General features: G+C 34.3%; 1 protein-coding gene across 7 annotated transcripts in view; it reads left to right on the top strand.

The window, feature by feature from the left end:
* The window catches only part of TRPC1 (transient receptor potential cation channel subfamily C member 1), a 64,721-nt gene that overhangs the window by 4,170 nt on the left and 36,466 nt on the right, over nucleotides 1-24,085 (top strand). For 2 of the 7 annotated variants that reach the window (XM_042955163.1, XM_042955162.1), the window contains exons 2-4: nucleotides 10,275-10,429; nucleotides 16,700-16,801; nucleotides 21,225-21,427. In XM_042955163.1, the coding sequence (XP_042811097.1) occupies nucleotides 10,275-10,429; nucleotides 16,700-16,801; nucleotides 21,225-21,427 (460 nt within the window). Of the gene's footprint in view, nucleotides 1-7,542; nucleotides 7,741-10,274; nucleotides 10,430-16,699; nucleotides 16,802-18,270; nucleotides 18,349-21,224; nucleotides 21,428-24,085 lie in introns of those variants that run through there. The other 5 variants (XM_042955161.1, XM_042955165.1, XM_042955164.1 and 2 more) reach the window with 5 other exon arrangements.

Here is a 24,085-nt window from a genome sequence, read left to right as displayed (position 1 = left end):
GCATGCTTTTAAGATGGGTGACATTTTTGGGAGAAGTAATACCAAGCTGCCGTATTAATAACACCTTAATATATTTAATGGGGCTTTTTTTTTTTTTTAGCTATTTGATGTAAAATAAATTTTATATAAACTCATAAAGGATATAAACTAAAGTTTTATTCAACTTGCAGCATCACTGTGAATTGGGTCTCAAGTCATGTACCAGACTCTCATTACAAAGTAAACATTGCCTCTAATTGTTTTTCTAATAGATTCAAGAATATACTGTTAATAATTCTTAATTTATCAACTCACTATAAAAAAATGTATCACCTTCTATGCTGTGTAATTTTTTCCTATAGCAGATTGAATCTTTTTTGCCAGATGATATTCATTATCATTAATAGTCTTCATTAACAGTCATAAATGGCTAAGAAATTATAGTAATTTCTTTTTTAAAAATATTCAAACATACCATATTTATGAGTATCTTTAATTTTGAAGGTTTCACTTATAACAACATGATTACAACACATGGGGGGCATCTATGATAAATAGTGGGGTTTGCACATTTGGGTAAAACTACATTTTTTTAATAAGTTTATTTTTAGAGAGAAAGAGAAAGAGAGTGCATGTGCACGTGCCTGAGCGGTAGAGGGGCAGAGAGAGGGAGAGAGGATCCCAAGCAGGCTCTTCACTGTCAGCATAGAGCCCGACTTGTGGCTCGAGCCCACGAACCATGACCATGAGATCATGACCTGAGCAGAAGTTGGATGCTTAACTGAATGAGCCACCCAGGTGCTTCTGGGGAAAACTACATTTTTAAGTCATCTCCACTGTAAAAGTCTTGTGGGTATTTTATTTTATTTTTTTAAGATCTGGTTCAAGCTAATTTGAAGTTTGCTATAGAGTTAACATTTTAATCGGTGTTGTCACTATTTGTATTTATAGATCCAGTAACTGAATTTGATCATGTCTTTGTATTTTTTTACTTCGTCATTTTTTTCCTTTTAATAAAATCTTTTAAGTGTCTTCAGTTAATAGTTCAATTTGAATGCTGCTGTTGAGGGACGCCTGGATGACTCAGTCGGTTGAGTGTCCAACTTTGGCTCAGGTCATGATCTCACACTTCTTGAATTCGAGCCCCACATCAGGCTCTGTGCTGACAGCTCAGAGCCTGGAGCCTGCTTCAGATTCTGTGTCTCCCTCTCTCTCTGCTTCTCCCCTGCTTACACGGTGTCTCACTCTCTCAAAAATAAATAAAGATTAAAAAAAAATTTTAAAGAATGCTGTGGTTGACACACTCAAAAAGTTTGTTACAGAAACTTGGTTTCAATAGCTTTACAATTTTTTTTTGACTGATAAATTCTCCCATACTTCACAACTAACTGAAAATTTGGATACTATAAAATTAAACTAAACTGAGCAACATTAATGCTCCCATTTTAGTGATACTGAAATTTACTGTCATATGCCTGAAAATAAAATGAGGTGCTAATGAAGAAAAAAATGGAATCACCTATTCTTAATTAATATTGTAATTTTTCTCCACTGTCTTAAGAGTTTAAGTTGGCCAAGGTGAATTTGTTGCTAAGGATTCATGAATTACTCTGGTATTTATATACTATTTCATTTTTATTTATTTATTTATATTTATTTTTTTAATATAATTTATTGTCACATTGGTTTCCATACAACATCCAGTGCTTATCCCAACAAGTGCTCTCCTCAATGCTGATCACCCACTTTCCCCTCTCCCCCACCTCACCATCAACCCTCAGATTGTTCTCATTCCTTAAGAGTCTCTTAGGGTTTGCTTCCCTCCCCCTGGGTACCTTTTTTTTCCCCTCCCTCTCCCCCATGGTCTTCTGTTAAGTTTCTCAAGATCCACATATGAGTGAAAGCATACGATATCTGTCTTTGTATGACTGACTTATTTCACTTAGCATAATACCTTCCAGTTCCATCCACATTCCTGCAAATGGCCAGATTTCATTCTTTCTCATTGCCAAATAGCATTCCATTGTATATATAAACCACATCTTCTTTATCCATTCATCAGTTGATGGACATTTAGGCTCTTACCATAATTTGGCTATTGTTAAAAGTGCTGCTATAAACATTGGGGTATGTGCGCCCCTGTGCATCAGCACTCCTGGATCCCTTGGGTAAATTCCCAGCAGTACTATTGCTGGGTCATGAGGTAGTTCTGTTTTTAATTTTTGAGGAACCTCTGTACTGTTTTCCAGAGTGGCTGCACCAGCTTGCATTCCCACCAGCAATGCAAAAGAGATCCTCTTTCTCCTTATCTTCGCCAACATCTCTTGTTGCCTGAGTTGTTAATCTTAGCCATTCTGACAGGTGTAAGGTGATATCTCAGTGTGGTTTTGATTTTTATTTCCCTGGTGAGTGACGTTGAGCATCTTTTCATGTGTCTGTTTGGCCATCTGGATGTCTTCTTTGGAAAAGTGTCTATTCATGTCTTCTGCCCATTTCTTTACTGGGTTATTTGTTTTTTGGGTGTGGAGTTTGGTGAGTTCTTTATATATTTTGGATACTAACCCTTTATCCGATATGTCATTTGCAAATATCTTTTCCCATTCCTTGGGTTGCCTTTTAGTTTTGTTGACTGTTTCCTTTGCAGTGCAGAAGCTTTTTATCTTGATGAGGTCCCAACAGTTCATTTTTGCTTTTAATTTCCTTGACTTTGAAGATGTGTCAAGTAAGAAATTGCTGTGGCTGAGGTCAAAGAGGTTTTTTTCCTGCTTTCTCCTCTAGGGTTTTGATGGTTTCCTGTCTCACATTCAGGTCCTTCCTCCATTTTGAGTTTATTTTTGTGTATAGTGTAAGAAAGTGGTCTAATTTCATTCTTCTGCATGTGGCTCTCTAGTTCTCCCAGTACCATTTGTTAAAGAGACTGTCTTCTTTCCATTGGATACTGTTTACTGCTTTATCAAAGATTAGTTGGCAATGCATTTGTGGGTCCAATTCTGGTTCTCTATTCTATTGCATTGGTCTGTGTGTCTGTTTTTGTGCCAATACTATACTGTCTTGATGATTACAGCTTCGTAGTAGAGGCTAAAGTCTGGGATTGTGATGCCTCCCATTTTGGTTTTCTTCTTCAATATTATTACTTTGGCTATTTGGGGTCTTTGTGGTTCCATACAAATTTTAGGATTGCTTGCTTTAGCTTTGAGAAGAATGCTGGTGCGATTTTGATTGGGATTGCATTGAATGTGTAGATTGCTTCGGGTAGTATTGACATTTTGGCAATATTTGTTGTTCCAATCCATGAGCATGGAATGTTCTTCCATTTCTTTGTGTCTTCTTCAATTTTCTTCATAAGCTTTCTATAGTTTTCAGCATACAGATCTTTTACATCTTTGGTTAGGTTTATTCCTTGCTATTTTATGGTTCTTGGTGCAGTTGTGAATGGGATCAGTTTCTTTATTTCTCTTTCTGTTGCTTCGTTATTGGTGCATAAAAATGCAACCAATTTCTGTATGTTGATTTTGTTCCCTGCAACTTTGCTGAATTCATGTATCAATTCTAGCAGACTTTTGGTGGAGTCTATCGGGTTTTCCATGTAGAGTACCATGTTGTTTGCAAAAAGTGAAAGTTTGGCTTCATCTTTGCCAATTTTGATGCCTTTTATTTCATTTTGTTTTCCGATTGCTGATGCTAGGACTTCCAACACTATGTTAAACAACAGTGATGAGAGTGGACATCCCTGTCGTGTTCCTGATCTCAGGGGGAAAGGTTCTCAGTTTTTCCCCATTGAGGATGATATTAGCTGTGGGCTTTTCATAAATGGCTTTTATGATGTTTAAGTATTCCTTCTATCGCAACTTTCTTGAGGGTTTTTATTAAGAAAGGATGCTGTATTTTGTCAAATGCTTTTTCTGCATCTATTGACAGGATCTCCTAGTTCTTTTCCTTTAATAATGTGATGTATCACGTTGATTGATTTGCGAATAGTGAACCAGCCCTGCAGCCCAGGAATGAATCCCACTTGATCATAGTGAATAATTCTTTTTATATGCTGTTGAATTCGATTTGCTAGTATCTTATTGAGAATTTTTGCATCCATGTTCATCAGGGATATTGGCCTGTGCTTCTCTCTTTATGCTGGATCTCTGGTTTGGGAATCAAAGTAATGCTGGCTTCATAGAATGAGTCTGGAAGTTTTCCTTCCATTTTTATTTTTTGGAACAGCTTGAGAGGGATAGGTACTACCTCTGCTTTAAATGTCTGGTAGAATTCCCCAGGGAAGCCATCTGGTCCAGGACTCTTATTTGTTGGGAGATTTTTGATAACTTACTGAATTTCTTCACTAGTTATGGGTCCGTTCAAATTTTCTGTTTCTTCCTGTTTGAGTTTTGGTAGTGTGTGGGTCTTTAGGAATTTGTCCATTTCTTCCAGGTTGTCCAGTTTGTTGGCATATAAGTTTTCATAGTATTCCCTGATAATTGCTTGTATTTCTGAGGGATTGGTTGTAATAAATCCATTTTCATTCATGATTTTATCTATTTGGGTCCTCTCTTTTCTTTTGGAGAAGCCTGGCTAGAGGTTTATCAATTTTGTTTATCTTTTCAAAAAGCCAACTCTTGGTTTCATTGATCTGTTCTACTGGGTTTTTTGGACTCTGTGTTGTTTATTTCTGCTCTGATCTTTATTCTTTCTCTTCTGCTGGGTTTGGAGTGCCTTTGCTGTTCTGCTTCTAGTTCCTTTAGGTGTGCTGTTAGATTTTGTATTTGGGATTTTTCTTGTTTCTTGAGATAGGCCTGGATTGCAATGTATTTTCCTCTCAGGACTGCCTTCGCTGCATCCCAAAGTGTTTAGATTGTTGTATTTTCATTTTCATTTGTTTCCATATATTTTAAAATTTCTTCTCTAATTGCCTGGTTGATCCATTCATTCTTTAGCAGGATGTTCTTTAACCTCCGTGCTTTTGGAGGTGTTTCAGACTTTTTCCTGTAGTTGATTTAAGTTTCATAGCATTGTGGTCTGAAAGTGTGCATGGTATGATCTCAATTCTTTTATATTTATTGAGGGCTGTTTTGTGACCCAGTATGTGATCTATCTTGGAGAATGTTCCATGTGCACTCGAAAAGAAAGTATATTCTGCTGCTTTGGTTGTTGCTAAGGATCCATGAGTTACCTTGGTATTTTATATACTATTTAATTTAATTTATTTATTTTGTTTATTTATTTTTAAAGATTTTATTTTTATTCTCTACACCCAATGTGGGGCTTGAACTCACAACTCCAAGATCAAGAGTCAAATGCTCCACCAACTGAACTAGCTAGGTGCCCCCAATACTATTTCATTTTTTTAAATGTTTATTTTTTAGAGAGAGAGCGAGTATGTGTGCATGTGCAGGCAAGCAGGGGAGGGGCAGGGAGAGAGGGAGACAGAGGATCTGAAGCAGGCTCCATGCTGATAGTGGAGAGCCCAATGTGGGGCTTAAGCTGGCGAATTGGGAGATAGTGACCTGAGCCAAAGTTGGATGCTTAACCGACTGGGACACCCAGGCACCCTAATAGTATTTAATTTTTTTAAATTGCTATTTAGGACTCACTACATTGTTTTTATGACTGCTGGTGGGGTTGCAGCCTGCATTTTGGAAAACATTAGTCTAGAAAGATCATACTGAGTAAACAGGAGAGTTGCATAAGGTTAATGGAGAATGGTTGTGAAGCTCAGGTCCCATAGGGATTAATAAGCCACAATAAAGATTTTGGCACTTATTTTAGGTGTGATGGAAAATTATAACAATCCTCAAGATTTTTTAAAAAATATTTATTTATTTATTTATTTATTTAGTTATTTATTTATTTTTGAGAGAGACAGCATGTGAATAGGGGAGGAGCAGAGAGAGAGGGAGACACAGAACCTGAAGCAGGCTCCAAGCTGTCAACGCAGAGCCCGACGGGGGGCTCGAACTCACGAACTGTGAGATCATGACCTGAGCTGAAGTCAGACACTCAGCTAACTGAGCCACCCAGGCGCCCCTAAAAATTTTTAATGTTTTATTTATTTTTGACAGAGAGACAGAGCATGAGTGGGGGAAAGGCAGAGAGAGAGGGAGACACAGAATCTGAAGCAGGCTCCAGGCTCTGAGCTGTCAGCACAGAGCCCAACGCGGGGCTTGTGCTCACAGACCGCGAGATCATGACCTGAGCCTAAGTCGGAAGCTCAACGGACTGAGCCACCCAGGTGCCCCAATCCTCAAGATTTTTGATTTGAATGATAGGAATTTTAAAAAGATCAACTCTGGCTGCTGGGTGGACAGTGGATTAAAGGAGTGGGGCTAGAACAAGGTGGACAAAATGGCCCACAGGCCAAATCCTCACCACCTGTTTTTCTGAGGCCTGCAAGCTAAGAATAGTTTTCACACTTTGCATTTCAAGTTATTGGGAATGAATCAAAAGAAGAATAATATTTTATAATATGAAAATTATATAAAATTTGAACTTAAGTGTTCACAAATAAAGTTTTGTTGGAACACATTGGAGTTCACCTGTGTACATATAGTTTGTAATCACTTTTCTGCAGTAAGGCAGACTTGGGTATTTGCCCATAAAGCCTAAAATATTTACTCTGTGGCCCTCTATGGAAAAAGTATGTTGACCCTTGTATTAGAAGTGTAAGCAGCTATTATCAATAAAGAATCTATTGCAGAGTTCAGGAAAGAGATGATAGTGGTTTGGACTAGGGTAGCAGTATACATGAATACAAGGGGATGAGTATGGGAACTATTTTGGAGAGGGGGCTAAGAAGGCTTGCTGTTGAATTGGCATATGGGTGGAATTGATTGAAAAGTTATTTTTCCTTTACTGAAAAAGGAACCATCTAGCCAAAAAGTAAACAGATTATGTTGCATTTTCTTCTATATATTATATTTTAAAAGATAAAAGATGCATGTAATTATTAAAAGCAACTTTAATATAAAGTGAAATTTATATATTTGTCTGACATAAAAAGGCATTTAAATTGTAATCCTTGCTCTATAACTAGCTTCTTCCTATATATTTTAAATTTACTAATCTCTTTTCTACATATACGCTCATCCTAAATTTTAGGATTGTTCTGGGTTTAACAGTATAGCACATTGTTTTAAATGGCTTGCAAAGGTAAACTTAGGTGGAATACTTAGAAACCTAAACTATAGTTTCCTATAGGTTCTGTGACTATAGTATGTAGTATTTCATTTGCATATGTGTGTCAGCTATCTCAAGGTGGTACTTTTTATTATCTTTAGGGATGAAATTTACTGATTTGGTTTTGATTTTTAAGTTTCCTTTTTCTTGTATAGCCCCCTGAGTATAATGGAAATAGTCTTTGAAACCTTAAAGCTAGAGTATCTGACATTTGCAATAAATTACTCTTTAAACAGCAATCTAAAGTTTTAAAACGTAGCAGTTGTTTCTGTCCATTTGCTGTACCTACAGTTTATAAAATTTTGTAAGAATTGTATTTATACAATTCTTTATACTTTTCTGGCTCTATCAAAAGGCTGACTAGATAATCCGAAAACCCTCTTGCTTCAAATCACCTAGGAATGCTAGCTAAAATACAACAAACAACCATTTAAATGAAGAGTTGAGCTTTCAGGAAATTAAGGGAAACACTCAGGATCCAAAAGTGAGAAAAAGACTGAAAAACAGAGGAGTGTCCTTAAAACCCTATACCTGTAGCAAAGCTGTAGATGAAGAAAAGAATCCATCCACCAGCACTGGGAGACTACAGAGAAGCTTGTAAGTAAGAATCTGCAGATATAGTCCTGTCTCTTGTTGGCTTGGAGTTTAATATTACCTACTTGGTCCATGAAAACCTAAACTGAGAAATAAATAATGAAAAGGATTGATAGGGGAGCAAAACCTCTGAGTTATGTGGAAGAAGCAAACTTAAAACATCCTTGATGTGACAAGCTTTCAAACTAGGTTGCCAGGATTCCCACAGTTAAGCTGCATAAAGATGAGTTTGCAATGCTCAATTTAAAAATTCAGGAGACAGTCACCCATTATTGATAATCACTAGGCACAACAAATAGGATTAAATCCTTAAGACCTGATAAGTATCATATAAAAACCATAAAATAAGTATGTTTAAAATGACTAAAATCTTAAGGAAATGAAAACATAAGGAAGTAAAACAAAAGATTTGGAAAGTAATCCAGTAAAACTTAGAGAAAAAAAAAGTCATTAAAAAAATAAATGGGTTAAAGTGATTGAATAAGGAATAAGTGAGATTTGGACACAGTATCAAGAATGCAAGAGAGAGAGCAAGAAAGAGGAAAAATAAGAAATGTTTAGAGACACAAATTGGAATGAGATGATCCAACATAATTGTGTGTGTGTGTGTGTGTGTGTGTGTGTGTGTGTGTGTGTTTTATGTTTATTTGAGAGAGAGAGAGAAAGCACGCACATGATGGGGGGAGGGTCACAGAGAGGGAGACCAAGGATCCGAAGCAGTCTCTGCATTGTCCCATGAACCATGAGATCATGACCTGAGCCGAAGTTGACGCTTAACCAACTGAGCCACCCAGATGCCCCTCCAAAATAATGCTTAATGGAAGTTCCAATAGAAAACAGAGTAATATGGAGACAAAGTAATATTTGAAGAGATAATGGCTGAAAATATTGCAGAATTAATGAAGGGCAGAAGTCCTTAGATTCAGCAAGCCTAATGAGTCCCTAACAGGATAAATAAAAAATTAATCCTCCCCTAGACACCTCATGAAACTAAAAAAAATAGAGTTTTTATGGGTAGCATTTTCCTACCACTAAGATATTGAAATAAATTCACCTAAATAAGGTTTAAGATGTTACTTTCCAGTAACAATCTGAAATTTTCACTGGTCTATCTGTATATTCACTATTCATCTTGTGACTAAGAGCTTCACTTTGTGAAGTTTTTTTATAAGTTTTTGCCATGGAATATTAGTATCTAAATATTAGTTAGCAGTGCTATGAGGAAAATATTTCTTTTCGCGACTAGTTTTCTTATTGAGGAATCTAATGAAATATGCCATCAAATAACTACCATTCAACTTCTTCCAAAATGTGTGGGAACTTTAAAGTCATTGACTAAAAATAGTAGCAAATCTTTGAAAAGTTTTAACAAAAATCTGTTACTTTTCCTTCTTGTCCACTCATTTAGTTCACTTTTAGGATTTTTTCTTTCTGTATCATGAAATTACTCATTTCTTTTTCCTTGTGGTTTCCATTCTGATTGTTCTTTTCCTGTTTATTTTTCGTACACTTTTGAGGAACAACTATATTTGCAAGTCACTTAAAATAGTTTATTCCTCCTATGTTTCAGAAGTTAAACAAAACCCACCTTGCTTTATTTAATTAGCCCTTCTTTTTTTATTTATTCCACCTTATTATTATATTACTGCACTAGCTAGTCAACAGATAAATATAATGGGCCCTCGGTGAAAATGATTACCTCCATAAATAATCTCATTTACCCTGTTGGGTCAACTGTTTTGATGTGGGCTGGAGTTAGGAGGAAGGTAATCTGCATGCTCCCAACACGTCAAACTTCACTTTGAAATATTCTGACTTCAGCCCTTACCAGCATTAATTATTTATTAATTTATGAAGTGAACATTCCCTGGTCATGTAAGCAGATGATGAGGTGAGTGAGTGAGTGAGTGTGTGTACAGTGTGTGTGTGTGTGTGTGTGTGTGTGTGTGTGTGTGTGTGTGTGTGTGTGGAGAGTGGGGAGAAGAGGATAGGAATCTCTGGCATCCTTTCCTCTTAGTATACATACCTACTAGCATGTATACATTCACACTGCTTTTCCAAACTAGGTTTTCCCCTGTAAAACCACTTCTTAATATTCTATGCTTGTTGTTAGATCTTATTTTTAACCATTGTTATGTGCTAGTAAATGTGTATATGAGATGTAAAACTAAATCCGTTAAGCTTCTTTTATTTTTCTAGCTTCCAGTCTGTACTTTTGGACATTTTGTATTATTTAAATATCTTCTAAAAGTTTCTTTCCTTACTTATAGTCAGTCAATTATGAATTTTAAACTTAACTTTTATTTCAAACTGCACACTTAAAATTTTACTCCTTATGTTTGCAGTTGGTGTGCATACTATTTTATCAGGATATAAGTTTTTCAGCAAGGAAATGTTCCCATTTTCTTTGCACATTTCCATATGCAAAATGAGTTTAGATTTTTAAATTTTCTTTGAAATCACCAGGCTAAGTTTTTACAGTCATTCTTATCTAATATGTCTTGGATATTAAATTATGTTTGTATATTGTTATTTAGGTGACTATTATATGGTTAAAAAGATTTTGGAGGAAAACAGTTCAGGTGACTTGAACATAAATTGCGTAGATGTGCTTGGGAGAAATGCTGTTACCATAACTATTGAAAACGAAAACTTGGATATACTACAGCTTCTTTTGGACTACGGTTGTCAGGTACAAGGCTAGATAATTCTATCCAGTAGCTTCTAAGTACTGTTAGATATGCCATATTTTCTTCTTTCTTTCTAGTTTTCTTCCACTCCCCCCTCCCTTTCTTCCTTCTTTTTTTTTTCTTTCTTTCTTTCACCCTTTATTTGGTCTTGAGCCACTAAAAGTTTTAAAAACAAACCATGAAAAAGCCTTTTTATAAAAAGTGTATTTTGACTTGATTTATCTTTTTCCTCCAAATTTTGACTTTTTCCTTCCTTATAAATGTTTTATAACATCTGACAGGTAAATTATCATGACTTATTAAAGATGGCTTTGTTTTTATTACTTATGTTATTACTATTTATATTATATATCTAAAAATAGTACAAATGTTCTGGAAGTGTCAGGGAAACAGATTTTTCTGTGGCCCGTTTAATTTACAAACAAAAGAACAAAATGCTCCTGACTCACAATGCAATTTTTAACTTGACTTTTATTTTGTCCTTTTAAATTTTATTAATTTTTCCTTTTTGTCTGAAGTTTAGTGTTTGCTTATAACTAAAAGTGAAAAAAAAATTTTAACTGGAAAATATAGACCTTTCTGTTTGTCTTCATATCAATTCAGGTAGAAAAGCAGGCATGCATATAAGTCTTGAAAGAATTCAGCCAAGAGATTGTGAAGGAAATTTAATAATATTATTTTCCTTTTCTTTTGGGTTTGCTTATGATGGGAGCACATGAATTCTTGCACTTCTTTTTTTCTTTCAAATAGTATGATTGTTTGCTCTGTTGGAGCTTCAAATTAATGAGGCTTTTTATTTTAGTGGCATCAGGAAGCACTCACAGAAAATTTAAAAAATATAAGTAAGTTTTATGTGTATTTTTACTGTGTGTATATATACATATGCATTACAATATATGACACTTCCAGTGTACATGCATATTTGGAGTAGAAAAAGAAATTGCCTTCCCGGCAATTCCAGTTATCTAGAACACCCCTGAGAACCAGAAAGTAACAAAAAAACATCTCTGAGCAGTAGGTGCCGTGAATTTTTCCATTTATGAACTTTAGTCAATAGAGTACTGGAGCTCTCCTTCAACTTTAACAAACTTATAATACTTACTCTTCTAATCCATAGAGAATTAGAGGGGCAACAGAAGGGACATGAGGGCTGCAGAAAAACAAAATGGGGCACAGTACCTCTGACTCTCTTTAATAAAGAGGTCAAAAGCATTACATATCTGATAATCTCTGAAGAAGTTGTATGTTGGGATGGTAATCAATGTTTATAACAATGGCCCAGAATAAGTGAGGAAAAGTTAAATTATATTCAGTACCTATTGTTTTGGAAGAAAGAAGAATATGTATAGTACTTCTGAAAGCAGAAAGCTTCCATCAAAATAGTTTAAATTTCAAAGTGAAACGCTTAAAGGCATAAGCTTCAGTGACCTAGAAAATAGTTATAAAGAAGGACCCTGATGATTCTGGATAAAAAATATTATAGTATGATAATCATTTTTATCTTTTTACATACATGATCCTGTGTATATAATAATTCTGCAGTATACATGGTTCCTGATCACATTTGAACATCATAGCCAGCCTATATAGCTGTTATGTTTTATAGACTGGAAAACTGAGGCTCATAGACTTTAATGAATTGCCCAAAGTTCTAAAGTGAGTGAGAGGAAAGCCAAGATTTGAACCTGATCTTCTGACTGCAAATCCCATGCTCTTTCCAGTTCACTGTGTTCTGTCTCAGGTTATCTCCGTCTTACCTATCAATCAACAGATGTCCAAAGCCTTTGGTTGGGTGTGATTGTGGAAATGAATAAGTAAAACATGAGGTCTGTACTAAAGGATATTAAAACTAATTGGACAATGAAAGTATAGTTGACCCTTGAACAATACAAATTTGAACTGCATGGGTCCATTTATATGTGGATTTTTTACAGTGTAGTACTGTAAATGTATTTTCTCTACCTTATGATTTTTGTAATAACGTTCTTTTTTCTAGCTTACTTTATTGTTAGAATACAGTATATAGTACACATAACATGCAAAATATATGTTAATTGACTGTTATTGGTGAGGCTTTGGTCAACATGTTATTAGTAATTGAATTTTGGGGGTGTCAAAAGTTATATGCAGATTTTTGAGTATGTGGGGGGTGGACACCCCTACCTAACCCCTGTATTTTTCAACTGTACATATGAATTTCTAATCAGTTAAATAATGCAGAAGTGTATTTGATAAGTACTGAGTGTATTGTAATACTTGACCCTTGTGTATTACTTTGAGGTTAAAAAGTGCTATTATGTATTTTATCTTGCGTTATGCTAGTGGCTCTCAGCTGGACAATTTTGCTCTCCAGGGGACATTTGATAATATCTGGAGACATTTTTGGTTTCGCAACTGGTGGATGGACCACCACTGGCATGTGGTAGGTGGAGGGTAGGGATACTGCTAAACATCCTGCAGTGCACAAGACAGCCCCACAACAAAGAATTATCGGGCCCCAAATGTCAATAACGTCACTATTGAAAAACCATGTTTTATGGTTAAACTTTTGTGCTTTACAACAGATGTTTTGGAAACATAGAAAAGAGAAAGTCACTGTGTATCTGCTATCAAGGTTTCATGGAAGAGTGTCACTTGAGCTCAGCTTTCAAACATTAATAATTATCAATATTTATGTAGTGCTATTGTATGCTAGGAATCTTAAATATATTCACTTCCTTAGTCCTCACCACAGCCCTATGAGATAGGTACTATTATTATTTCCATATTATAGTGGAGAGAACCAGTATACAAAAAGGTTAAGTAACATGCCCAAAGGTACAACACAAATGGCAGACTTGGAATTTGAACCCAGGTTCTGGCTCCAGGGTCCATGCTTTTACCTACTACTGAAACTACTCTCAAAAATGTACAGATAGCTCTGGAATAGGAGATGTGGAAAAGGATGTAAACAAAAACACATGCAATGTATATTTTTGAGACAATGGATAATTTAGCCTTCTGAGGAAATTATTTGGGCTGGATGGTAGTGGGAAATATCTGGAAAAATAACTAAAACAAAACTAATAAAAAGGGCCTGAATGCCAGGCTAAGGAATTTGGGTGTATAGATAGTGGGGTCATTAAATGATTTTTGAGGAAGAATGTGATGTGTCCAGTAATATTTTAGGAAAACCATTGTAGTGGCTGTGTTCAGTATAGATTAAAAAATGGAAAGTGGGGAAGGCCATAGCTTGGGTGAACAGTTTTTACAGTAATCCAGATATGAAGAGGTTAAAGCCTGAACTAGAATAGTAGCTACAAGAATAGGAGGAAAAATGGCAGATGTGAAAGATGTTATGAAGGAAGAGTTGATAGAACTTAGTATTTAAATTTGGAGGGGAGAATTTAAAAAGTCTAGGATGATTTGGAAATGTTAAACATAGGTGGCTGGGAGAAGGATGAAAGAAGTTAAGTCAAGCGTGGGGCAGAGAAATGTGAATTCTGGTTTTAGTCCTATTTATTTAGGGGGTATCAGGCAGTCTCCAATACACAGTTACACATGAAGATTAAATCTCTAGGGAGAGGTCAGACTGGAGAGATAGAGCAGTCATGGATGTGGGATGATCACCTGCATCATGAAAGTGGATGAAATTACCGAGGAGAGCAAAGGGCTCGTGCTGATTCTCAGGGAACATCTATGCTAATAAAGGCAATAGAAGGAAAGGGTTCCATTAAAGGAGTTTGGGATAGTGCAGCATTGTGAACACCAAAGAAAGAGTTTTAATGTGTTGCTTAGAAATCAAAGAAAATGAAGGAGTAGAAAAGGCACTGGATTTTGAAACTGGCATCAGTAGAGTTAGAGAACATGATATGCATGGGTTTGAGAAATTTGACAAAGTGAGAGAAAGAAAACTTGAGTGGTGAAAAGAAAGACAGGATCAAGTCAGCTTAGCAAACAGTGAGGAAGTATTTCATGTTTTGGGAGATGGGAGCTAGGACTGTTTTTTCTATAAATGAAGGACCAAGTTCCTATAGAAGACAGAAAAACATTAAGTAGAATACCAAGGTGGAAAACAGCTTTGGAAAGAAAATAAGAAGCTTCTTACTTTGAGCTTAGGGGAAAGAGTATGGGAATTGTTGAAAAGACATTCTGAGATGGGAAGGAATATAGCAAGCATCCTCGTTAATACATAATAAGTATACATATTGAATACATTGGTATAAGGGAGGGATGGTCAAATATTTGTGAGAAATTGGGAAGCAAAACTAATGACCTTTTGTCCTAACAATATTTTAAAAATTATTTGAAACTTTTTCATTCAGAACTTCCTTTATCCAATAAATATGATTTGTGCAGAATAAGTTAATCGTAACTCCTTATTTACATGATTTTTTTTACACAAATAGTTTTTATTCCTGAAGCTTATCCTTTTAAGCATTGAAAGATTTAACATGAATCTTTCTTTATTCTTCACAAAATAGTGTATCTGAATATAATTTAACTTTACCATCATAAGTGGGAATCATTGAGAATATATTTGTTTTATTTTGCTTTATATAATCTGAAAATATTAACATGTTTGTCCTTACATTATATGGCTTCAGACTGCTCTGTTTGATAGCGATTTTGCTATATTCATATTTTATCTTTTCATTGGTCAGCTTTTAGCAATTTTTTCACTTCTTTCTATTTCATTAGTTTTAACCTAGCTGTTTCCTTATTCAGTAAAGACTTGGAGAATACTTGGGAAAGCCAGTTTTCCTTCATTTATAGACAACTCTTAAGTCAGTATGATTGAGGCAATTCCTCCTGGGAAGTAATGCCCATGAAGTTAGTTTGTGACAGCTCAATATAGTTATTTTGGAAATTTGCAGTTGGATCCATGGCTATGTTTCAGATAGTTGGAGTTGACTGGTACTTTGACTTGAAGAGCAGTGCCATTACTATAATTAGCTTTATAGGTTAAAATTAATCATAAGTGAAATGTTTAGTAGTAATGAATACATAATTCTTTTTGTTTGCTTCACCTGACCAAGTATGGTAAAAACTGAAGAGAAATGTTTGCAAAGTAGAAGAAGAATGATGCTAAATTCAAAGAATAGGCTACAGCCCAGTGAACCCTAAAAGTTTTAAGGGATAAAATAATTACATTTCTCATTAGAGTGGGGGGTTTTTCCTGTGGCAATATATAGGCAGTTCCTAATGATTGAATGTGGCCCCCAATTCTTTCTTTGGTGTGCTTAGTCCTATTTTTAGATATCCAAATAAAGTCTTCCATTTTTAGTCCTATTTTTGACATCTAGAGAAAGTGAATGGAAGTTTTATTCTTTTCAGCTACAAAGAATACTAAAGATCTGATAGAGTTTCATTTTCAAAAGAGAGAGGATGTTGATATAGATGGTTGTCAAAGACTATGACAGTTTTTCAAGTGTACAAATTGAAAATAATCGAGTCATTTTTTAAGATTAAAACATTATTTATCCCCATGTTTCCCTTCTCTCTTTATAGCTTTCTTTAAGAAAACAAAACAAAACAAAAAGAAACACAGAAACCTGATGTCACAGTTGCCAAGTATAATAATAGGACTGTAGACTTTGTTGCAGTGTTGGAAAGTCCCTATTCTCAGCTTCTGTTTACTTATTCTTCCAGTCAAAGTTGGAGTTTCAAAATGAACTATAGTTTGGGATTTTTAAAACTATAAAGTCACTTCTCCATCTTGTCTCTAAGGACATTGGTGGCCTAGTTTTTTGTGGCTTTTACTTGATAAGATTGCTAATATCAATGTCAAATTTGTACCATTTCAGTCAGCCATGTATGTTTTAAAGTTGAGAACAGAGGGCTCCCCTTATCCTCATGGTTGCATTGATGGTAATTTTTATTAGACTGAACATACCCTGTACCAGTAGTAATAGTCCTTGGCAATTTCTTTAATACATCTGGAATGTTAAGATTCTTTTGGTTCAAAGTTCAAAAGTAAAGATCTTGAAAAAAATTTGCAACTTTAAATATGGCATGGATCCATTAATAAACCCTTCTCTTCAAGCATTTATTATTTCACCAGTTTATGCAATGAAACCAGGACAGAAATTTGTGTGTGTTGTGGTACACAAAAGTACTGCTAAGGCCAGCAAATGTACTATTTATTTGGATAGTCTAAATTTTTAAATATTTAATATTACTGTATATAATACAGTTTAAATTTAAAGAGTTTTATTTAGGAATTAGTAAAAATAAATAGTTTACCTTTTTATCCTCCATTTTCATTTTTAACCTTTTTTTTTTTTTTGAAGTCCGCAGATGCACTTTTGGTGGCAATCGACTCTGAAGTAGTGGGAGCTGTTGATATACTACTTAATCATCGACCAAAACGATCATCAAGACCAACTATAGTAGTTAGTACTCTTAACTATTTATTAATTTGGATTTTTAAACCAAAATAGATCTGCCCCATTGCCATTTTTTTTCTTCCCCCAAATTTATTTTGTTCTAAAGAAATAGTTTTTTCTACTGTAAGGTAGTGCCTTAAAGTAAGTAGACACTTTGAAGAATAATTAATATTGCTTTCAGGAAACCTTTTTAAAGTTAGTGATATTTCCATAACTTTGTCAGTGTGGATCAGTATTTTTAGTTTTGAACATTCTATAGATTAAGTTGAAAATTCAGGTTAGTTTCCAAATGGATTTACAAATTAAATATATACAGTGAAACCATAAAACTGGAAGAAAATGTAGGTGAATATTTAAGTGATTAGGAGTGGAAAGACTTTGTAAACTTAAAAGCAAAGGACAAAAATCGTAAAAAGCAATGGCACAACCATTGGCTGTATAGAAGTTAGATCTCTGAAATTCAGACATTGAAAAAATTTAGAAAGCAGATGGATAATTGGAAAATATATTTCCTATATATCACAAATTAATCTTAATAATTGACAAATTGATGAAAAATATCAAGATGAGAAAAGGACATGAAAAACATCTCAGAAAAAGATTAAAAGTTACTACTAATAAAACATGAAATACTAATTTTTGCTTGTCAAATTAGCAAACATTTTTAAAAATAATGATCATTGATGGCAAGGGAGTAGTACAGTCTCACACACAATTGGTAGGGAGGGTATTTTGGGAAGCAATTTGGCAGAATGTGTCATAAACAAGAAAGATGCTCATATTTTTTAGTGCTTCCTTCTCTAGAAGCTGGTCAGAAATGTGGACAAAAATGTTAATTGTGATCTTATTTGTAGCAATGAAAAAACCATATGACACAATTTAAACACCCCCAAATAAAAGATGGGAAATAGTAATAATTATATATATATTAAAATGGTATTTTTCAAAGAATATATACAAACCTGAACAAATATCACATAAGTCAAAAAATGAGAATAGTAAACTGGACATACAATATATAGTCCAAAGTTAAAAACATGCACAGACAAGGAACTATGAAATGTAGCAAAATGTTACCTCACAGCAGTCATCTCATTGCTAAATTAAGGGTATTTTTTGTGTTACTCCTTTTTTCTTTATTGCTTTTGTAATTAGGAAGATAGCCACTAATCAAATTCTACTTTAAAAATGATATATTTGTTATATATCAAAATTTAACAATTACAACCTTCATTATTGGTGAGGAGGTAGTAAGACAAGCAGTTTAAATAATTGCTGGTTGTGTAAACTGGCTATACTCAGAAAAATATTGTTTTACAAAAGAATTATAACTTGGTTACAGATTATCTGCCATTATCTGAGAACAATGAGAAACTCTGCTAAATTGCATACTTTATCACATATTAACTGAAATATTTTACTTTCATTTAGATATTACAAAGTTTGTGTAAGCATGACTTTCTCCAGAGGAGTGTACCAACTAGTTTAAGTTGTGGCAAGAGACCAACAGGAGCAGAGAAAAAAAGGCCAAGAATACAGCCCCTGTCCAAAGGGTCAGAAATATCTAGACTCGTATTCAATTTTCTGTCACCTGTCTTGCAGTCATGATTATATTTTGGTATACTTATTCCACTTTCTAGCCTTTTAACCCCTTTACTTTTTTGGCAGGGAGTAGGGGTGTAACCTGCCAGGGTACTGGAGCAGCTGACTGGCATTCTTTTATCACCATTACCACTGTCAGTCGAATCTTGAGTTGTACTCAGTGAAAAACACTTTGTACTTCATCTGTAACCAAAAGGCTTATCCAGCCTTTGCTTGAGTACTTCCAGTGAGGGCAGGATCACATTTTAACAGCCCTAATACTTTTTGACAGGCAATGTCAAATATTTTTATACACTTTTTTTTTTTTATCATTTCAGTGAATTCATTCTGTATTCTTGGCTTATCAAAATTGTCTATTGATAAATTTTGACTTTCTAATACAGGTGGGGTGTTTTTTTTTGGTAGTATGTAGATTATATAATGAGCAATTAAATTATGAATTTTAATCTTCTAATGTTTTTCATGTTAAGTATGTTTTATAGGAAAACTGAGGACATTTTTCTTTTAAGAGAATAAATATAATTTTCTTCTCTATAACCAGTAATAAGGAGAGAAAGGGCTAAATTTTTAGACTTCTTTCTTATTTTTAAATAAATTCATTAATTTAAAGTCCCCAATAAATAAATGGGAAGTACATAAAGAAACTATTCATAAAAGAAGAGGAAAACAGCTTAAGTATGTCAAAAAATAGTAAAATTTAACTAGTAAATTAATATTTCATGGTAGGTTTTTTTTGTGTGTTATAAATTGGGAATGACCGTGCCTAGTGCTGCCTAGCTAAAGTGTGAAATGGGTACATTCCTATATTATTGGCAGTGTAAAATATGAAAAGAATTTTGGTAATATATATCAAAAGCTTCAAAACTGTTCATGGCCTTTAGACCTATTATTCGACTTCAGGGGTTCTGTGGTTAATGAGTTTATCCTAAATTTCAAAAAAGCTGTATTCATAAAGATGTTTGTGGTAGGTTGTTTAAATAAAGAAAATAAAATATCTTGAGCATAGATATATGAATTTTCTTAAATTGCATACTAAATTCTAAATACATGAATTTTATTTCCCAGAAATTCTGGGCTGTAGCTTTTTTTTGCCCCCCCCCCCCACCTTTTTTTTTAACAGAGGGTGAGAGAGAAAGAGAGAGAGAGTTCAAATGGGGGAGGGACAGAGAGAAAGGGCGAGAGAGAATCCCAAGCAGGGTCCATGCTGTCAGCATGGAGCCTGATGCGGGTCTTAACCCCATGAACCGTGAGATTATGACCTGAGTGGAAACCAATAGTCAGACAACTGGCTGAATCATCATGGAGCCCCTGGGCTGTAGCTTTATGAGATTATTAAAAGGGTCCTTGGACTTCAAAATATTAAGGACCATTGTTTTGTTTTGTTTTGTTTTGTTTAATGTTTTATTTTTTATTTTTGAGAGAGAGAGAGAGACAGTGAACAGGGGAGGGGCAGAGAGAGGGAGACACAGAATGCAAAAACACGGTCCAGGCTCCAAGCTGTCAGCACAGAGCCCAATGCAGGGCTCAAATTCACCAACTGAACTGTGAGATCATGACCTGAGCCGAAGTCAGATGGTCAACAGACTGAGCACTCCAGGTGCCCCAAGGACCATTGTTTTTAATCATTGATGCCAAATCACTTATATCAAAGATGTCCCTAAAAGGAGGTGTAATAGAGGTCTAGAAGGAGATACTATAAAATGTTTGTTGCTTTGGAGGAATATGGGAATTTTTATTCTTTCTGCTTTTCTATATTGTTCGGATATTTTATAATGTGTATGTATTACTTTTATGATATTAATAAAAATTACCAAAAAAATTCTGTGAACTTGATAAGCTTATGCAATGGAATCAAACAGCTCTCCCGGAAATGTGTGTGAAAAAGTGAGAAGTATTGGGAAGAGTATGCAATAGTCATAAAATAATCAACCATTTTATTTAACCCTGATTCTTTATTTACATAGTTTCTTTTTTCATGTCATGCCATCACCAGGCCCATGAGCCCATGTAGTGAAAGCAGAAAGAAACTATTCATAAAAGAAGGCTCCAGTGTAATACAGACCTGAGTTCTGATCTGCATTTTGCCACTCTGTTGCATAGCTTGGGCACATTAACTTCTCTGAGCCTCAGTTTCTTCATGGGGATTATAATGCTCAATTTTGCGGGCTAATATGGGGATGAAATGAGGTGATAAATGTAAAGTGCCTAACAGTTTCAGGAGTGACTCATTAATAGTAGTTATGATTGTTAGTGTTTTCGTGCCTTTGTAACAGGAAGTAGTATAGGTATTGATTGGGAATATGTAGAGAATTCTACAAAATGAAGAGTGCTTCCTATTTACTTATCCCTTTCAGGCAGCTTCACTGCTATCAATGTGGCAAGATTTGCCATAGAGGTGGAATTTTTAAAATTTTTCTCATGCATTTATACTCTGCCTATTTTTAACATTTCTGTTTTTCCTTTATATTCTTTTTCTAAGATTCTTGTTATCATTGTCATGCATGTTTCCATAATCTTGTGACAATTAAACACTTTTTTCTAAAGTATTTCTCTAGGTATCTTCACTTCTTTGTTACAAAAATAGAACTCCAGATGTATGAATGTATCCTATTGAAGATTTTTGACTGTCATGATTTATTGTATTTATTAATTAAAATTGAGTTTTCAGGTTTCAAAAAAAATTTAGTCCTGGTAAAGTGTTATCATATTTCTTAATATAATTCTTAAGTTCTTTGTGCATTCTGATTTTTTCATTTCATTTTCAGATAAATGTGTTGTTTTGCAGTCATAAATAATAATTTTGGACATTTATATAAATATTTTTCAGAAACTAATGGAGCGAATTCAGAATCCTGAGTATTCAACAACTATGGATGTTGCACCTGTCATTTTAGCTGCTCATCGTAACAACTATGAAATTCTTACAATGCTGTTAAAACAGGATGTATCTCTACCCAAGCCCCATGCAGTTGGCTGTGAATGCACATTGTGCTCTGCAAAAAACAAAAAGGACAGCCTCCGACATTCCAGGTTAGAAAGTTAAGGTTTTGATGAATAGGTGTGTGATACAGTAAGGTATGTCAGTGAAATTTTTGTTGTTTATCTTTCTATGCAGCTTTTAAGAAATATGGTACTGGGATGCCTTATGAAAGCTAAACTTCTAGTTCTTTTGCTTAGTATGAGTTTTACATTTTTAAAAAATGTTCACTAAATGATGAATAATTAGCAAAATCCTTCAAATTATGAAAGGTTAACCTCATACTTCTACTGGTGGGGCTTGAAGACACTATTTGCTTTTTGAAAGCAGAGTTTATTAATCTAAGAGAATTTTCAAATAATGGAAGGGGTGGAGATACCCCTTCTTATTTATAAGGAAATAAATATTTTCTGTCTGACTAAATATTTAACTTATTATGCCTCTTACTTCCCCTTTCACACAGTATGCAAGTTTTTTTCTCTTCCCATTATCCCCAGTCAAAATGTTAAGAACAACTGAGGAGAAAATGAACAAGAGAGTATCCCATTTTGGACAGGTTGAGCAAGATCACATACATGGGCATGTTGTATAAGGTTCTGGGCTAGACTTGAGATCTAATTTTCAGCATAAGCCTATATATAAATCATCTATGTAGTAATCAAATATAGTTGAAATTGTATCACATATAATATTTACTGTGGAAATGTGGTCTCGAAGTCCTAAGAAGCCTGTTGACAAGCTGTTCTTACAGTATATGAAATTAGCTTTAAAGCTGCAAAGTATTCACCCTTACTTCTTCCTTACCTTAAGAACAGATCTTTGGTAGATTGACAGATAGTGACAATCCATAAATTGAGAAAGTCTCCTGGGAATCAATTTAATGTTTATTTGCAGAGGTTGAGCTGAAAAATTTTTTATTTTCAAGTTGATTTACAGTGAGATCTGTGTTTCTTTTTGATAAGATCAGGTTGATAGCTATGGCTTTATCATTTACTTTTTAGTTTTAAAATGACTAGTCTATAAGATGACCAACAGAAATGATCTTTAAGGCCTCTTCTAGTTTTGAAATCCTTTATTAATATTAAATATAAATATTTCCAGATTGTATGCTTGTTAGATAGGTGTGTAGTTGAAGCAGCTGAGGGTAGAGGAGTTGGAGCTGGAGAGAACACTCAGCCTGGCTTCGTTTGAGGCGGGGAAGATGCTTTGTTCTGAAATATTTTAGAGAAAGAAAAGAGAAAGGAAACCATAAAACAGACTCTTAACTATAGAGAACATACTGAGGGTTGCCAGAGAGGAGGTTGGCGGGGGGATGGGTTAAATGGGAGATGGGTGTTAAGGAGGACACTTGTAATGAGCGCTGGGTGTTTATTATATGTAAGTGATGAATCACTAACTTCTACTCCTGAAACTAATATTACACTATATGTTAACTAACTGGAATTTAAATTAAAACTTGAAACAAAACAAAATAAAGTAAGATGAAATAAAATCAGGTAATGTCTTTCATCTTTTATGTTTTTTTTAATATTTTTGGTTATACTGTGCCCTTTGCATTTGTAGATAAAGCTTAGAATGAATTATCATTTTTTATAAAAATACTTGCTTGAATTTTTTTTTTTTTTAAGTAGGCTCCACACCCAACGTGGGGCTCAAACTCACAACTCTGAGATTACAAGTCATGTGCTCTACTGACTAAGCCAGCCAGGCACCCCAAATTTTTAAGAGAAGTTGCATTAAACCAATTTGGAGAGAATTGGCATGTTAATAATATTAAATCATTCAAACTGTGAACATGGTATATCTCTCCATTTTATTAGATCTTCCTAATTACTCAGCAGTGTTTTCTAGTCTTCATTGTATAGGTCTTATACTTCTTGTTTACAATTCATTCCTAAGTATTTTATCTGTTTTGATAATACTGCACATGAGTTGCTTTCTTACTTTCATTTGCAGATGGTTCATTGCTAGTATATAGAAATAAAACAGATTTTTTGTATACAGGTTTTGTATCTTGTAATCTCACTAAACTCACTTATTAGTTCTAATAGGGTGTTTTGTTTGTTTGCTTGCTTGCTTTTTAGATTCCCAAGGATTTTTTACATATAAGATTATATCATCTGTAAATAGAGATAGTTTTACTTCTTTTCCAGTCTTTGGGCCTTCATTTTTCTTGCTTTATTACACTTACATTTTCTTGCTTTATTATCCAGGGTGATGTTGAATGTAAGTAAGACTGAATATCCTTGCCTTTTCTGGACTTTCTATTTGGGAAAGAATTCAGTCTTTTAACATTAAGTATGATGTTAGCTATAAGTTTTTCATTGATTTCCTTTATAAGAATAAGTAAATTCCTTTATATTTCTAGTTTTTGAGGGTTTTTTTTTTTTTAAATCAAGAATTGATTTGGGATTTTTGCGAAATGCTTTTTTGCATCTATTAAGTTGCTCATATGGTATTTGTTCTTTATTCTATTTATATGATGTATTATATTAATTTATGTTCAGATGTCAAACTAACCTTGCATTCCTGGCATAAACTCCACTTGGTTGTGTTATATAATACATCTTAGGGGTTACTGAATTCATTGTGCTAGTATGTTAAGTATTTTTGTGTGCATGTTCATGAGGGATAGTGTTCTATAACACCTTTTTCCTATGTCTTGTCTTGCTTTGACATCAGGAGAACACTGGTCTCATAAAATAAGTTTT

Source organism: Panthera leo, chromosome C2 (genome assembly GCF_018350215.1).
Source record: "Panthera leo isolate Ple1 chromosome C2, P.leo_Ple1_pat1.1, whole genome shotgun sequence".
Classification (NCBI taxonomy): Eukaryota; Metazoa; Chordata; class Mammalia; order Carnivora; family Felidae; genus Panthera; species Panthera leo.
Note: the sequence above shows the minus strand (reverse complement) of the source record. Positions and strands in the feature narration are given on the sequence as shown.